This window comes from Carettochelys insculpta, chromosome 3, assembly GCF_033958435.1.
Source record: "Carettochelys insculpta isolate YL-2023 chromosome 3, ASM3395843v1, whole genome shotgun sequence".
NCBI lineage: Eukaryota > Metazoa > Chordata > Testudines > Carettochelyidae > Carettochelys > Carettochelys insculpta.
Window position 1 is genome coordinate 163,928,078 of NC_134139.1, and position 18,187 is coordinate 163,946,264.

General features: G+C 43.5%; 1 protein-coding gene across 1 annotated transcript in view; it reads right to left on the reverse strand.

Moving 5' to 3' along the window:
- Positions 1-1,681: 1,681 nt before the first annotated feature.
- The window catches only part of LOC142011516 (elongin-A-like), a 36,488-nt gene continuing 19,982 nt past the window's right edge, over positions 1,682-18,187 (reverse strand). Inside the window, exons 6-11 of the mRNA XM_074991162.1 lie at positions 17,776-17,940; positions 17,067-17,164; positions 14,456-14,636; positions 12,533-12,656; positions 2,016-2,146; positions 1,682-1,893 (exon numbers count right to left, since the gene is read on the reverse strand). Coding sequence (XP_074847263.1) covers positions 1,832-1,893; positions 2,016-2,146; positions 12,533-12,656; positions 14,456-14,636; positions 17,067-17,164; positions 17,776-17,940 — 761 coding nt within the window. The 3' untranslated portion in view covers positions 1,682-1,831. The remainder of the gene's footprint in view (positions 1,894-2,015; positions 2,147-12,532; positions 12,657-14,455; positions 14,637-17,066; positions 17,165-17,775; positions 17,941-18,187) is intronic.

The window sequence follows — 18,187 nt, forward strand, 5'->3', positions numbered from 1 at the left end:
CTGTTTGCCCAGTCAAAGTACTTCAACTTTTCTTTACTTATGGTAAGTCAGCGTGTGGGAAAGTAGCGCTGGCTGCAATTATATTATAGGCTTATTTACTTACCAGTTTTGTGCTTCAATTTGTTATTTCACAGTAAGGACATTAATGAGGCCCTGGATGTTTCATTTAACATGAGCATTTTAAGTGTGAAGCTTCTTAAGTATAAAATCTAAAATTTAGTACTTAGGACAGTAATGAAACAAGTACGAAACATTCACTCTAGCAAAGTGCAAAATAGAACAACTAAAGAACTAGCAACATAGAATTTAAAGTTTAAAAAGGGGTAAATCAATTCAAATCATATTTGACTGATCTAATTGTATTTAACATTTAAAATTCTAAGACTTCCAGATAACAGAGAGTTTTACCAGTATCATTCCTGATGCAAAAAATCCATGCCTTATATTAATTATATCTGACTATGTAAAAAGAATTGACTAATTCACAGATTCAGAAAGCTTTTGAGCTTTTAACCCCTTGGGAGGGAATAAGGAAATTAAGTGGTTATACACTGACATGCAGAGTTGTGTCATGAATCAGAAACAGGTTATTTCAGGAATATGAACTATGGGTATGGTTGCTCCCCTAACTGCACGCACATATCCATGCTAGCTCTGAAAACAAAGGTTTAGCAGTACCAAACACATAGCTGCCTCACACTGCTGGGTACATGCTCAGCACAAATAAGCTGTGCATCAGCTGGTGCTACCCATGCTATTATTAGCTTCTGCTCCTCAAACTGCAAACAATAGACCCCAGAGAACCCCTCTGTCAAAGAGATGTTTTCTTGACGTTTCAAGTAGCAAGTCTCATGATCACACAAGTGGTGATGGTGTTGGAGTTGCCAGAATCCCTGGAAGATCCCCAGACAGCATCTCTAGCAAATGGCACATTCTCAAGGAATTTAGTGTGCTCTGGTCTAATGGTTCTCCATTCTTGCTGTAGTTCCTGTGTGTGTTTAAAGGCTAGCATTACAATGGAACTAATTCCTATTTTTTTTTCCCCACAGCAGCAGGGGCCCAGACGAAAACTAAAGCTGTCAGTTGAAAAGTTGAAAATTTCCACAGAAAAAGTAGATACATTTCACAAACAAGTCACTAAAGAATCCCACTTTTTCCAAAAATACTTTTGATGGAAAAATGTTCCACCAGGCATAGCTGAAAATTTTCACGTGTGTATGCTCCTTCCACTATACGGACACTATCAAAATGCAAGTTATTTGCAGTAGTACATTTTGGGACATGGAACAGTAATCATTTCTTATGTGTCACCCATTTCATATTTCTTCTATACTTTTCTCAAGTTTAACCTTGCACATTTTCCAGAGATGTTACAGTTAACAAAAGATTTTAGAGTATAATATTCAAGACTATAATGGAATCTGGTTTTAAACAAATAGAAAAGGGATAAATATTAAGTTCGGCATCAGTCACTGATGAAAAACAAGTTTTCATAATCTACAAGGATCATATATGAAAAGCTGCATGAACTTCCTTAGCTGCAGATTATTGGTACTATTAGATTCCTACTGAGTTACCTCATTTCAATTCACTTTTGCTAACGGGCTCATGCATACGAAGGAGTGAGCACAGGAAGGAGGGAGTTGAAATAAGGGATGTAGATTTTATTGTAACTCACAAATCACTGTGTGCATTCTGCCACTTTATTCGTTAAAGAGACCACTTTGTTCAAGGAATGCAGGTTATAACTCACACATCAATTCATACTGCTTAGACGTAACAGGATATGCACGTGTTAATGTAAGTTTAATCAGATATGCAAGATCCTGTTTTATCGTGGCCCAACTCTATTCTTGAATGCTCTCAATGATTTTCTCATCATCGGTGCAATTTCTTAAAAGAAAAACAGTTTAGTTAGGATGACAGTTGTTGAATACTCAAATTCAAGGTGACATTAAAAATAATACAATCAACCATATTATCAGCCAAATAGGAATTATTCTGAAACTACTTACTTTTGACAGGTTTTTTTACATCCTGACTCACGCCACTTGAATAAGAGCTGGAATTTCCGTTTATTACATTAGTGGTTGTCGTTCGGCTCGGTGAGGAGTTATTTCTGTCTCTACTTTCTGGATTCTTTATTCTATTAAAAAGAACCAAAATGGGTGAGGCGGGGGGTGGGGGGAGGAGGAGAGTGATTGTCACTAAAAGTAGCCTGCTTTGGAAAAAAGATCGCTTAAGGTTATGAAAAAAAAAAAAACATTACCTTTTCATAACTCATGTTCTTAGACATGTGTTGCTCACATGTCCATTCCACAGCAGGTGTGCACCCACTCACGGTGTGCACCCACTCACCGTGTGCACTGGTGTTGGAATTTTTTCCCCTACCCGCATCCCTAGAGGAGAGACTCCAGCACCTCCTGGAGTGGTAACACCATGGTGCAGTATAAGGGGTATTGCATACACCCCCATCCTCAGTTCCTCCTTGCTGGAAACTCTGATAGTGGGGCAGAGGGACTGGTCATGGAATGGACATGAGCAACACATTTAAAAAGGGGACTAGTCACAAAAGAGAACTATCTTTTCTTCTTCTTTGGATTGCTCATGTCCATATCATGTTAGGTGACTCCAGGTAGTACACACAGAGGCCAGCAGGAATTCCTGGCCTCAGACTGCAGTACAGTCCAGCTGAATCCAGCATCTTCTCTAGCTTGCTGCATAACAGTGTGATGGGTTGTAAACATGTGGCTTGATGAACATGTTGCAACTTTACAGATGTCCTGTAGACGCATATGGGCAAAAAAGGCCGCAGACAACTTTTGTGCAGGCCCATTTGACCAGGGCCCAATCTGTTGCAGGGGGGATTCTTCATGGGAGATCATAAGCCCTGATAGTAAAGATGATCTAGTCAGCTAGCCACTGGATGGATACAGGCATGCCCTTCATCCTATCCGTTGTGACCACAAAAAAAAAAAAAAAAAAAAAAAAAAATATGAGTGACTTACGGAATTTCTTGGTACACTTGAAGTAAAAAAAGACTGGAGCCCATCCAGCATCGAGGGTATGCAGCCACCTCTCCTCCTCTGCCTTATGCAGCTTACAGCAGAACACAGGCAAGAAGCTCTCATGATTGACATGAAAGGAGATCACTGGAAAACAGAGATGGCCTCAAAATGAAGGAGCGTGCCAGAGCTGCAGTGACTAGTTGAGAACCGACTGTTACTGGGGCATATAATAGAGAGGTACCTTGCTCCTTTGCCCAGAGGAAGAATCTTGTCCACTTTGCCTGGTAATTCACCCTCAGAGAAGGCTTCCTACTTCTCTGAAGAAGGTGCTGACCTTCCTCCGAACAGGTACAGGGAGCATCTATGCCCTGAAGTGCAGGGACACAAAGTCCAGATGGAGAAGTCAACACTGGTCCTGTGACTGAAGGTCCAGATGGACTGGCAGGGACAGAGGTATGGAAGCATAAACTGACAGGTCAAGTAACATTCTGAATTAGCATGGTGGATGGTGCGGCTGATAGAAAAGTCCCAAAGGAGAAACTCCTCAACAACTTTGGCTTGCAGGGTTTTCCTTCCCCATATTTCAGGCAAATTCACTGGTCTGTGCTCTTTGACATCTGATATGCAGCTCAGCTTCCTCACTGGTCTGTTGCTCATGTCTGGAGAGTGCTCAGGTGTGCACCCCAATGAAGATCCAAGAAGTCCCGTGAGTTGGAGGGAGGGGGATGGACTCCCTCTAGGACATTCTCCAGCACTGACCACCATTCAGAGCTTTAAGTAAATGAGTGGATCGTGACCACCTCATCCAGGTATTTCTTGGATTAGGAATATGCTGAAACCAGCCACTGATGGAGCAGCTGCATGTAGTGTCTGGCCTGGCAGATGACCTAGGTGCACCCCAGCATGTGTCCCAAAAGGCACAGGCTGATCCTGACTGTAGTCAGAGGGTATGAGGACTCCTCCTGAACAAGGTCCACCAGGTTCTGGAATCTATCCAGAGGTAGAAACATTCAGGCTCAGGTTGAGTCGAGTACTTCCCAAAGAACCCTATTCTTTCAACTGGCACTAACACTTATTTTTGTCATTGAGCAGAAGACCCAGCAACCAGCATGTGTCAAGAAGCAGAGCCAAACTGCAATAGACCTGGACCTGCCATGGGCCAGCCAATCGTTGAGGTAAGAGTAAAACAGGATGCCCCAATGCCTGAAGTAAGCCACTATTACAGCCATCCTTTTGGTGCACGCCTCTCAGGCCATAGCCAGCTTGAAGGAAAGGAACACAAATTGGTAGTGCACTGAGACCACCAGAGGAAGGAACCTCCTATGACCTGGAAAGATTGCCATGTGAAAGTAGGCATCCTTCAGCTCAAGGACAACATATGAGTCTCCTGGGGATCCAGGGAGGAGATGGTGGAGACCAGAGACACAATATGGAACCTGACTTTTTTTTTTTTTTTTCTTCCCCAGATATTTGTCGTGGTCTCAGGTCCACAATGGGCCACATGCCTCCCTTGGTCTTTAGAAAATAATGGGAATAGAACTCTTTCCTCTGGAACTTGGGTAGAATTTCCTTCACTGCACCCATCCACAACAGCTCCTGAATGTGTTGCATCAGAAGGGTCCCAGACTAGAAACTGGGTAGAAGGATGGGAAGCTGGGGAGGAGACAAATTGGAGGGCATAATAGAAACAAAATCCAGGATCCCACACTTTGAGGTTATGGTGGACCGTGGTGGGAGGAAGTGGGTAAGGCAGTTGCCAAATGGCAAAGACAGGATCCACAGGCCGGTCCGGTACATCTCCATCAGGCACCTCTTTAAAAGGATTTCTTGGCCCCTTGCTTGGGGCAGGCAGAGCCCAACTGAGTTGAGGCAGTGGGCTGGCTCGAGCACCTTTTGTAGCCTCTTCTCTTTTTTAGCTAGGGGCTACTAGCACTGCTGGCTCCTGGAGGTTGCAGATGGTTGGGGGCAGAACAGCTGCCCTGCCAGGCCAGGTCAGGCCTATACAGCCCCCATGGTCTTTAAGGTGGTGCCAGAGTCCTTAAGCCCATGTAACTTTCTCTCTCTGCTCTGCAAAAAGGCCACTACAGGACATTCCATTTGATGGCAGCAATTGGTGAGCTTCTGCAGGCAGCCCAGAGAAAAGCCAGGATGTTCAATGCATAGATAAGGCCATATTCAAGGTATCCACGGCCACCTGAATGGCTGCTGCGGCCATCGCTGTCCCTTCCTCCCGAAGAAGCTTGAACTCCTTCCTGGGAAGGCTCAGGAAGCAAGCCCTCAAAATTTGTCCATGACCCACAATGTGTTTAGTTTGTAGTGGACAAGGAGGGCCCTGTGAGATTAGCCACTCACAAAGAAAGGCTAACTGAAGAATAACCTTATGACCAAATAAACCCAGTCATTGAGGCTGTGTCCACATTAGCAAGAAGGCTCTTTCAAAAGATCCCATGAAGCACCTACACACAAAAAGTGTTCTTTCGAAAGTAAGTCAAAAGAATGTGGCGCTCCTTTTGAAAGCATTCTTCCACTGCCATTACAGGAAGAACGCCTTCTTTCAAAAGCTTCTTTTGAAAGAAAGCACAAGTAGATGCTCTGCAGGGCTCTTCTTTCAAAAGGGGTGTCCGCATGGCACTGGATTTTTCGATTCTTTGCCCACTCTTTCAAAAGAACAGGGGCTGCATGGACTCTCTATTGACAGAGCAGATCGCTCTTCTGATCCGCTTTTTTGTGTGTGGACGCACTCTTTTGAAAGGAGTGTTTTTGGAAGATATCTTCTGGAAGAACTTCTTTCAAAGGATCTCTGTAGTGTAGACGTAGCCTGACTATTATTCCACAGCGTCCCCTGCTACCTTTGCCTCTTCTTATGGTCACTACAAGGGAGGTGGGGACCCTGCGAGAGTAGACATTCATGCTCCTTCACTGGCACAAAGTATTCTCTCTGCCCTTTTAGCAATGGGGATCAGAGAAGATGGAGTCTGTCACAGGGGATTAGTAATTTTTAAAGACCCTCTTTGTGTATTGAAAGAGCAACTCAAGACTGGAACCAGTACCAATGCAATGACTACTGGTACTCTGGGGAATGGTGCCAAGGCCTTGGAGACGCTGACCTCTCTTAGCAGTTCTCATGCTGGGGGGTGGGGGGTGGGCATCATGTGCTTGTCACCCAGGCTCCAAGACTTGGTGGCTTGCAGCATAGCACAGGCATTCCAACCCCCTTGGAGATGGGTGGTGCCACAAGAAGGATGCCCTGCAGCAGCCCATCATGGGTTTGTGTCAAGACCAGGGCATCGGTGCCACTGGCACAGGCATAAAGAGAATGACCTGCACTGCTCAAGGGGTGTCAGAGGTCAGAGCCTCTCAGTTCCAGAGGCCGTAATCACTGCCCAGCACCAATTCTATAGGCTCAGCTATTCCACTTGGGTTGAAGATGGACTTGCTGCTGACAATGAGCTGCCCAAGGAAGGTCTAGGCTCTCACCCTGCTTCTCCTTGGCCCTTCAAGGTGGAAAGGAGTGGTCCTTGGCTGAGGCCATCCACACCAGGGCCAGTGAAGGTGAGGGGTGCAGACTGGAAGATGTCACCGAAGAGGCATTATGTACCAGAAGCACAGTGCCACAGGTCAAAGCTGGCTCTCACTCCCCTGTCAGGGACAGCGTGGACTCTATTAGAAGTACTCACAGGCAAAGGTCCCTCTCCTTTCAGTACAGGTCTTAAATGCTCTGCAAATTCCGCACTTCTCACTAACGTGCCCCTCATTGAGGCAGTGCAGGTAACTCTCACGTGCGTCACTTGGACACACAGGGCATCTACATGAAATACAAGGCTTGAAGCCTAGAGGTTGGGATTTGCCCCATCCCTAGGCAAACATTGGGTTGGGGCTAAAGGGCTGCTAAGTCGAGGAGATCTGGCTGTGACAAGTCAAAGCCAGCAGTTCAGATGCACTGCCACTGGCACCAAGAAGGAAATGGTGGGGGAAGCATAAGGAGGGCCATACTGGGTCCATCTAGCCCAGTATCCTGTCTGCTGACAGTGGCCAATACCAGGTGCCCCAGAGGAAGTGACCCAAACAGGTAACAATCTCCAGCCTTTGACAAGCAGAGGCTAGGGACCACCATTCCTACTCATCCTGGCTAATAGCCACTAATGAACCTAACTTCCATGAATTTATCTAGCTCTTTTTTAAACCCTGTTATAGTCCTAACCTACACAGCATGCAGCACCCCTTATAGCACACCATAGTAGCAACATTCTAGGGGTTACCAGAGCTGCTCCCTTATGGAAGCTACTAGAGGAAAAATTTCTGAAAAATTTTGTCATCATCTGGCGACCATGCATGACTAATATGGAATGGATATGAGCAATCGCTAGGGTGGGGGAACAAAAACAGCAATTTGGTGAAGAAAGTCAAATCATGCTGTTTGTAATAACTGCCCCCACCTTGTCTCCAAGGGAACAGAAGTTCCACAATAGACCTGTGCATATTTTAACAAAATGTGTTCCATCAGTAAGTCATTCTTTCACCCACATTTATTTTCTATCCACACTTGTTGTCTTTACACATTTGTCACATTATACAAAACTATTAAATAATATTAGAAAAATAAATACCTTCTGGCCATTGAATTCACACGAAACTGGGATGGGGGGGGGGAAGATTCTGAGTTGCATTAAATCACACATTTCAAGGATTTAACATATAGCAAGAAAACTTGTTGCAGCAAAGAAAGGCTAACTACGGAAAGGCTTTGAACCCCACGTAACCTGTAACCACCACCCTTCCCAGCATGGCTGGAGTGGCAGGGCTCCAGCTGTTCCCTGCAAATAGAACACAGACAGCTGCACTGCCCCCATGCATTAGAGGGTGTGATACCAAATCCCATCCTTGCCATGCCCTGTAGCGCTCCCCTTTGCACGCAGGCGGCATCAGTGCCCACAGAGGCTGCCTCACCTGGGTGAGCGCCTGTGCTAATTGTCTTGAGGACATATGATGAATTCGAAGAATTATTTTATGAGTTAGGTATGCATGCACTTGCCACAATGCAGTGTCCTATTCGCCGCATGCAACGACTAGCGAATGTGTTTGACACAGTGGCCCTATAGAATAAAAGTTTATTTTGCTAGTATATTGCTAAAATGGACATAAAAATAGAAAACCTAATAATGGGGGATTTCAACTATCCCCATAACTATATATATATATATATATATATATATATATATCTCATAATGGGAAGCACAGATACTATAAATGACTGCTTCTTGGAGCAGTTACTTAGTTTTGGAACCTACAAGGGGAGGGGCAATTCTCGATTTTGTCCTAAGTAAAGCCCAGGATCTAATCCAAGAAGTGAAGGTAGCTGAACCAGTTGGTAATAGCAACCACAATATAATTAAATTTAACTACCTCATGGGAAAAGGAACAAAGCAGCCCACTGCAATAGCATTCACCTTCAGAAGGATCAATGAGACCATAAGGAAGAAGCCAGTGAAATGAAAATTAGAAGGTACAGGCACAAGGGTAAAATGCCTGCAAGCTGCAGGGGAAACTTTTTAAAAATATTACAATAGAGGTTCAAATTAATGTATACTTCTAATTATAAAAAACAGAGGACCAAGAAAGTGCTGCCATCACTAAACAAAGTAAAAGAAGATGTCAGAGGCAAAAAGGCAACTTTTACAAATTGGTAGCTAATACGAATGAGGAAAAGAGAAAGGAGCATAAATGATGGCAAATCAAGCCTAAAAACACAAATTGAACAACTAGCCAAAACCCAGGGCTTTTTTTGTGCTGGTACTTGCCAGTGAGTGAGAGGGCAGGGAGCCCTTTGAGTCCTTGCACTTCTTTTTTTTAAGACAAAAATAAGGCACTGTTAAAACCTAAATACCAATTAAAAGGGAAAAAAAAAAAAGTACATCAGAAGCAGCAATCCTGCCAAACAATCAGTGGGCTCACTGGACAGTCATGTTGTTCAGGGAGCACTGACAGAAGATAAGGCTATTGCGAAGAAACTAAATAAACACCCCACACCTCCGGCTTTTTTTTTTTAGGTGACATATCTGAGGAACTGTTCCAGATTACAGTATCAATAAAGGCGTTTTTGGAGGGGGGTGGAAGATAAATTTAGCCATAAGTCACCCGAACCAGTTGGTAATCACCCAAGAGTTCTGAAGAAAAACCTCAAATATGAAATTACAAAACTTAACCATTGTGTGTAACCCATCATTTAAATTTGCTTCTGTACAAGATGACTGGTAGGATAGCTCACGTGACACCAATTTTGAAGAGTTCACAACAGGAAATAAAACTATAAAGCATGAGCGGTGTAAAGAAAGGGAATAAGTGCGTTTACGCCTTCAAACAACAAAAAGCCTCATGAAGTTAATAGACAACAAGTTTAAAAACCAAGCATAAGGAAGTACTTCACAAAAGTCAACCTGTGGGACTTGCTCCTAAGGAATGCTGTGAATGCCAAGATTATAGTATGGTTACACAATCAGACAAGTTCCTTGAGAATAGATCCATCTGTGCCTTCTACCTAAGATACCAGGGTGCAACACCGTGCTCTGAGTCTCTGACTGCTAGAAGCAGGGAGTAGGATTATTTGACAATTGCCTGTTCTATCCATTCCCTCTGAAGCACCCGGCATTGGCCATTGTTGGAAGACTGGATACTTGGCTAGATGGCTGATTAATCAATACCAGCCTAAGAATGGTCTGACCCCCAGCATGACCAAGACAAGCTTCCTATAAATAGGATGCAATGACAAAGAACATTGAAAGACAGTAGCTCAATTTTTCTCAATTAAAATATATTGGCCGATTGACAGCCACCATCACAGGCTGTTCATCTTCTATACATTTGTATGTACCAACTAAATAATAACTACATACTTTTTCAAAGTAGAACTGAACACCAAAGACAAAATAGAAGAACTGAACCCTGGGCAGCAGGTGAAGCTTCTACTGCCCCCATGCACTGCCTCTGCTCTTCCCTCTCACTGCCACAGATATCAATATAGTCTTCACAATTATTCTCAGTGTCTGTGTGATTTCTACAAGCTTTTTTTTCCAGAATTGGGCTAGTTAGAGTCCACTTCAAAATATGTTTGAATATTCAAGTCCGGGAGTTGAACAACTGCTGATGGGTGCTGGAACATGAGGGACCCACGCAGTGTCCCCAGTAACTTTTTCCATCCATGGGTGGAATAAATTTTGTTATGTGCACCAAGGAATGTGAAGAAGATGTGCATCACCAGTAGAAACACAGGCTGCCCCCTGTGGGTGCTCTGCTAATCAACTAGGCAGCCACCCAAGGGCTCAGGTTACAGGGAACATGGGACCCAGAGACCACAGTGAAGTGTGTATCTGTTTTTTCACTGGCTAAGGCACCTGCTGCTGGGCCTGCCAAAGCTGATGCTGGAGAGACTAGATAGGGAAAGTGAGAGGGGAAAGAGGAGAATGTGGGTGGAATGGGGGAGCAGTGAACAGTGGGAGATGCGAAGAAGCACACAGAGAGGATGAAAGAGGGGTGGATGGAGGGACAAGTGGTGGACAAATACACATCTCGGCTGGGGGGTGGGGAGGGCTGAGTAAATGCAGAGAGCAGGGCCTGGAATAACCAAGTGGCAAGGGGCCAAATACGAGCAGGAAAAGGAGAGGAGCAGGAAGGTGCCACGATGGGGTGGGGGAAACTGAGCAGATGGGACTGTTGCAAGCATGTGAGTAGAAGACTGGGAACTTCTCTCGGCAGGACTAGTTGGGCTAGGCAGCCCCACCATCACCACTGCTGCCGCCGCCACCACCACGGGGAAAGTGGGGGGGGGGGGGAGACTATGGGGAGAAGACGACAGCAGCAGCTCAGGCAAGGGGAAACCAAACCCACCACCACTCCACATGCTAGCAAGTGGTGCAGGAGGAATAAGGTGGAGGCTGAGCAGACAGAGGAAAAGGGGAAGGACTCAGAAGAGTGAGCCACAGAAGGACGGGGGCAAGCAGACAGGGAAAGGAGAAAGCCCCACGCAGAGCAAACAGGGGAGGCTGAGCACAGACAGGGCAAGGTGCTCACTGACTGGCCAACCAAACAGGGAGAGGGCAAGGAGTAGAATGGAGATAGGGGAAAGGCAGGAAAGAGAAAGCCCACTTTGCGCCCCCACCCCAGGCCAAGGTGCAGGGAGGGGGGGATAGATGGGGTGAGGGGCCAGCAGGGAGGTAGGGAAGGAATTTGCAAGCAGGCAGCAACACTGCGAGCTGGGTGGGATCTCTGGGGAACAGAGCTGGCACTCCCACTGGAGAAAGTGTGCTGGAGGAAGGTTGGACCCACGTCTCCCCTCCCTGCCTCCAACGTAGCCCCAGCATTCGGCAGCTTGTCTGCAGCCTCCATATGGGAAGGCAGAGCCTTCCTTTGCCTTACTGTGGTGCTGCCCATGATCTTAGAGTGTAGTCTGCTATCATAAAAAAAATACAAGAAGGTCTCAGATAGCCAGGTCCTACTGAGTTAGACATTTAAAACCAGCAGTGCAAGCAGAGTCATTCCAGCCTTTATGTTAACTGTTGCCAACACCAGCTGCCTCTCCACTAAAACGCAGACTGCACACATCAGGGATTAAGCATGCTCTAGCATTACATGAGCTGCAACCGGATTTATGTTTAAGAGGGAATGGCAGCAGCTGAGACTGTGCTAAGAAAGCCTATGTTCCTCTTGCAAGATAACAGGCTACATGACTACTTTTGTACACATTGCACGAAAGGAAAGAACACTTTCATACCAAGTCCAACAAAAGGAAGTTTCCATTGACACAGCATGGTCAAAAGTGATGCCAAGATTAGTAACCTAACTCATACCTCTGAGCAAATCTCATGAATGCTCAAGGAAGAGAAGTAAGCCAACTGTTTCCAAGAAGCGACTCTTCCAATTTTGTCACCCCAGATATCCATCTGACAACACCGTTAGTCATTCACCCAGGACAGAAACCAAACTGGAAGGCCCATGGTTCAAAACAGAGTTACAGACATCTTTAAAGGATTCTACGTTTCCAATCTTTCAGCAATGAAATCAGTCTACCGCAATTGAATGGTTGTTCCAGACATTCCCTCCATCTGCCAAAGCAACAACATAATCAAAGGCATCAACTTCTGCTGAAGTCCAGCATAACCAGAGCTGCTAAATAGCTGGATTTATAACCAAGGGAAGACCATTATCAACGGTCATAACATAAGAGGAAGTTTAGACTTCAGACGGAATGCGGGTAACACAGATACAATCGGGAAAGAACAGACTCTGCTCTCCAGACAGACGAAGAATGACTTCAGCATTGGAGTTGGAGGGAAAGGGAGGAAGTTAGGTCACACAATTCCCCAAGTTCATATTTCTGGTAACTGAAATAATTTAAAAAAAAAAAAAAAAAAAAAAATCTAGTTACAATTTAGTTGCATTCTTTCATACAAAGGTTTTGCTGGTAACTCATTTGCTGACACAGACAACATGAAGTCATCTAACCTCTGATCACACTACAGTAGTGTACTTACTTGCCCTTTTCCATAGGGTGAAGCTGAACACTAGGTCCAGCTGTTCCATAGATCTCTTGCTGCCGCCGAACATTTCTGGGTGGTTTTGCCATACTATGTATGTAAGCCAGTTTAACCTGTCGCCCTGATGTAGAAATAAGGGGAAGGGCATTTTTAAAGTGAAACATCAAACTTGACCTCAAGACAAAAAAAAAAAAACCCAACAACATACATTAAATGTGTGGGAGTGTGATTTCAAATACTGAATGAAAATATTCAACATGAGAAAAACACAGTGACAGGCTTACAAAACTTTACATCAAAATACTAACTGAACAATGACAATGTGCTATTATGGAATATGCATACTTTCTTCAGAGACTTTGTTGGGGATGGGTCAGTGCGGGCCCATGCAAGAGAGGAAACAGCCAACTTTGGTTCCTGAGTTCTTAACTATCAAGATGAGATATGGTCTAAAGCAGTGTTTCTCAACCAGTGGTACGAAGAACCTTAAGGGTACTCAAGAAAAGCCTGGGGGTATTTCAGCATACCTGAGATTGGGAGACAACTGAATTTTTGTTGTAAGTTTTACAGCACTTTGTTATTTTTGTACTTGTTATACCTAAAAATTTCATTGCTTGTCTGGCTATGACTATGTTGTTTAAACAAATGTGTTGCAATGGTAGAAAAAAAAAAAAGTGTGTCTGAAAACTGCAGGTACTGGGGCACATTTAAAAGAAGGGGGGATACTTTATAAAAACAGTTGAGAAACACTGGTCTAAAGCAGGGGTAGGCAAATACCAGCCCATGGGCCAGATCCTGGTCCCTGGTGGGCTGCTGCCACTGTATTGACCTGGACCACTGCGCATACAGGCCATTGCAGCTCTCTGTAATGGGACGGCTGCACCACAGTGGTATAAAAAGGGATAAGAACAGCCCTGGGAGAGGGCTCTCTCAGAAGCCAATTGGTATAGGGCTTGTGGCAGTGTATCAGAGCCCAGCTGAAGATCCTCTTGCTTCACACCTGAAGAGAGAGGGATCAGGCAGCTTGCTAGAGTGGGGTATCATGGACAGAGCAGAGCTGGGAAAAGGCAGGGTGAATCAGGAGAGCTCTGGCCTGAGTAATTCCACGGTGAGGCCTAGCCTCAGGGGCCTGACAGGTACGAGGGCTGCAGGGAGGCTGCCAGGGCAGACAAAGGCAAAAGGTCCACCTCCCACTTGCCAATGGTAAGTGGCCATTTCAGACAGTTTGTTCCTGAGATAAGGGGCTAGATGAAGACTGGCAGTAAAGTCACTGAGGCAAGATGGGTATAAGGGTTGGGAGGTTTCTGTAGCAAAGCAGTGCCCTGCGGGAAGGCCTCCATGGTCTGGGAGGGACACAAGGCCTGATATAAGGTGATGGTGAACAGAAGACATTTAGCAGCAGGCAAGTCACCAGTCAGAAGAGAGCACTCCAGAAACTGGATCAAGCTAATTCTTTGGTGACCAGCGGATGGCGCTGCGGCAGTGTGCTGTGTCTGGTTACACTCCCATTAATCGAAAAGATTGCCGTTCCGGCCAATGGGAACTGCAAGAAGCAGCATCCCAGGCTGCACCACTGCCCAGAACTCACATTGGTCAGGAATGGTGATCCATGACCAACGGGAATAGCAATCACCTGTACTTACATAGGTGCAGGTAAATATACTGGTGGCAACCTGCCAGGGGCAAACCCTGGTAAACGGCCACTGTTCTAAAGCATTAATCCATTACATGAATGAATCTTGGGTGTGACCTCCAAAAGTATTTGCTCAACCTGTACATTCAATCATCTGTCTCTGAGATGAGTTTTTATTAACATTCTGTGCAATAAAAAGTCACTAGATCCCACACACTGCATTTTCAAAAATTAGCCAATGGGGGAGGGAATGTCAAAAGGAAAAGTTACCTGAGAACTTTATTTACCTTTAGGTTTTTCAGACTGAGCTGAAATAATGTTTTTGGTGAGGGTCTTTAGTTTTTCTTCTCTCTGATTGAAGAGCCTCAAGTACATTTCACGCCATGACTCATATTCCAGGAGATGCTCATTTTTAAAATCCCTTTGGCAGTGTTTCTTCCACAAATCATCAGACTCTTCTATGAATGTCTTGGTTTAAAACAAAAAGGTGTTTAATAACCCTTAAAGACTTAAGGTAAAGTGTTTAAAAGTGGTTATTGGACTCAGTTACCTAATTCCTACAGACACCGAGTTAAGATTTAAGATCCTAAATCACATAGGCTCTTTTGAAAATGTCCTCAGTTTATACTGCTTCAAGACTGAGGAGCAAGTCAAAGTGACTCTAGTCAAACATTTTTTCCATCATGTGCCATGACATTCAGACAGCATAACAAGACACAAGCGATATACAGGAATACATTCAGCAACATAAATGTATTCATTGGTCAAAGATTAAATAAAAGTTTGTTTCATTATACTGTAAGGGACAAAAAATGGTTACTAGTAAAAATTTTCAACTTCAGTGGCTAAACTTAGACACCTAAAGAAGAGTGGCATGATTTTCAAGAGTACTAAGCATCCACAAATCCAGTTCAGAAAATATCATACAATTGACACCCTTTCACCATACTTATGTGTAAGCAGGCTGAGTTAACGTTACTGCAGCAAATTTACTTTTGACATTTCCTGACTTGTGTGCTTCTTTCCACAACCTTAACAATTTTTCTCTTGGAAATAAGATAATTGAAATAGTTGGAATCCCAACTAGAATCAATTTTAAACAACATCTTTCCTTTTTTATTTTAGGGAAAGAAGTAAATTTGCATGCTGTACTGGCTTCCTTGATTCACTGCTAGTAACTCCTCTAATGCTTGAGATCCTGACCACAGTGAAGACAGGAAGCATGAAAATGACATTAGAACTAGGGTAGACTGTATAGATTCCCTTTTTAACACCTACAAGGAAGCCAGAGAAAAAGCCATCATTCTCTGCATGGTTCCAAACTAAGAGTAATAAAACTGGAAGTTTGCACCACTCATGTCCCATTAGTACCAATCAGTTCTTCTGCTAAAAACCTCTCCAACTCATCCCAGATGATCCAGTGTAAGAGTCTAGTTCCCCCTCTGAGCTCCCTGAGCAGTCTCTACAGCTGTGGGGGAAAGAGAGTGGTATGTCAGATCGCCTTCTGCTTTGCCTGACACATTAGTATAAACATACACCAGTCTCTGCCTTCAAGCAGGAGTTAAAGCAGGAGCCAGAAAAATGAAAATGTAACTATTTTATTCCAGAAATGAGATATAGACATTCATTTTATTAAACTTCAAGCTAAGAACCAATTTTTGTCCTCTGGACCTCAGACACCAAGTTTCACCTGAAGGTTTGTTTTGGGCCTGTTCACGTTAACACTGCTGATGACCTTTGTACATTTCCTTGGTGTTGAGGGAGACATTTGTTCAGTGAGTAAAACCACTAAAGGCTATGGTCTGCTACATGCAGTGATGAAAAAGAGAGTTTAATAGGCAAGGGGCTAACTTCATTAGGAAAAAGCAGAATGTTGTAAGCGAGAGAGAAAAATAGTGAGGGGGATAAAAAAGTTAAACAGAATTCTATATGTATTGGACAAATTGGGCAAACACTTCACCAAACAATGAATGGACGCAGAGCAGACATCAGGAATCTCAAATAAATATAAGCTTGTCAGTGAGCATTTCAATGGAGTGCGCCATTCTGTTCAAGACCTGAGACTACGCATCATACAACGAAGAGATTTTAAAAGCATACATACAGAGATTTGTGATCTGGGCTTTAAAATTCAAACACATTAATACTTGGTATGAACAAAGATCAATTATCTCACGCATTACAAGGACTGCTTCCCTTCCGCATGTTCCTAAGGATCTCAGGCAAGACACTTAACATCCCCCACCCCTCACCCCACTCCTTCCATTCATGCATTTGATTTGTCAGCTTTTATCGTAATTTTTTGGACCTCTGTACTATGTATCTAGGTCTGGACTGTAACGTCTACATGTCTGAAGAAGTGTATCTGTCCCACCAAAGCTCATCACCTAATAAATCATTTTGTTCAACCTTAAAGTGCTATGACTGCTGTTTTGTTTTGTTAGGATACAGACTAACACCACTGCCTCTCTGTTACTATATATATTAGAATTAAACTGTAAAGTTAGATCTTGGAAAAAAGACAGGATAGAAGAGAATGAGAGTAAAAATAATACGTTTAAAAAAAATTTCACCTCACTTCCTGACCTTGGTGTTTTGTCAATTTGGATTACAAATGTTCTGATGCAGGGACCTGTTCAAGCACATATTCTGTGAAGCATGTCCCACACTTCTAGACCTAACAGATATTCTTTTCAGAGTGTACCTTCTAACAATTGTAGACAAAGTACTACTATATCCAGGCTCTGATCAGTTTGTGAGCTAGCCATTCCTAGGGGAAGAGACCAAGCCTTCACAAGTTTTTGCTTTGTAGTTTGGCTGTGCTGAAAAATCAAAATAAACTTCTCTTAAAAAAAGTCATGAAATAGGTGCTAAGACATTTAATAAGAAAGACTTTACCGGATTGCATTCCTCTATTCGAAACAACTGCTCTGGTGTACAACGTGTTAGCACAGGCTCAAGAATTTCAAAGGGCACTCCTCCTACTTCATGCAATGCTACAAGACAAAACAATAGTTTAATATTTTATGCCATCAATAGGTACCCAATAAGCTTCACTTCACCACTTACAACACTATTATAAATACAGGTACTATACAAAAGATAGAGGATTATTTTAATCTTGTACCAGCTGCACATGTTCTGAAGTCTGGACAACCTGAATGGTCTGCAGATGAGCTGTTTTGTAACTGACCATTGAAGTGGTACTCTGAGGAAAGACAGTGGGAATCCTGATTTACCCACTTCATCATCTCTACCCATTCATCCATCCCTCATTTTCTCCTCCTGGACACACACCAAACTCAATGACCACATGCAAGTTGGTATGCACATTTACCCCCTTGCATCTAAATACTTTTCTTAACAGTTCATCCTTAGTTTGTATCAAATAAATGCAGTTTTATCTCAGATTAAATATGAGACTATCAGCATCTAGACAGGGGGGAAACAAAAAAGCAAGAGGGGTTTTGGGATAGCTTTTGTTTTGTAATTTTTATACTGCCATGACATCAAAGTTGGACCTTCATTTGAGAATCTTCTATACACTGCTGAAAACCCAGTACTATGACGACACTCAAACTGCTGAAATGCACATTAAAATACTTACAATCAATGTTATTTTGAAGTACACGGATACATTGTTCATACAACGTTAGCATCTTGGAAAGATAGACTGTTTTAGAGCCAGAGTAAACCTGCATTTTAGAGTTCAATCTCCGTCCGGTGAACAGATTTGTATCACTGCTTTGCTGGGGTGCTTCTATCACTGGCACTATAAAAATAAACAAACATTTCAAAGAAATATTTTGCCTCTGTATATTCATACAGTAGTTTTTAAAAGATGTTTAACACTATATAGTTTCCTAAAAATATTAATTCATTGAGAAACACAGCTGGTAGTAAACACATGCAATTCGTTTTATTACAATACAAAGCTCTGAAACATTTATTCAAGTCTTACTGACATTGTACAGGAAGTGAAAGTGAAGGTGAAGATTCAGTCCCAGCTGAGGCAGTGA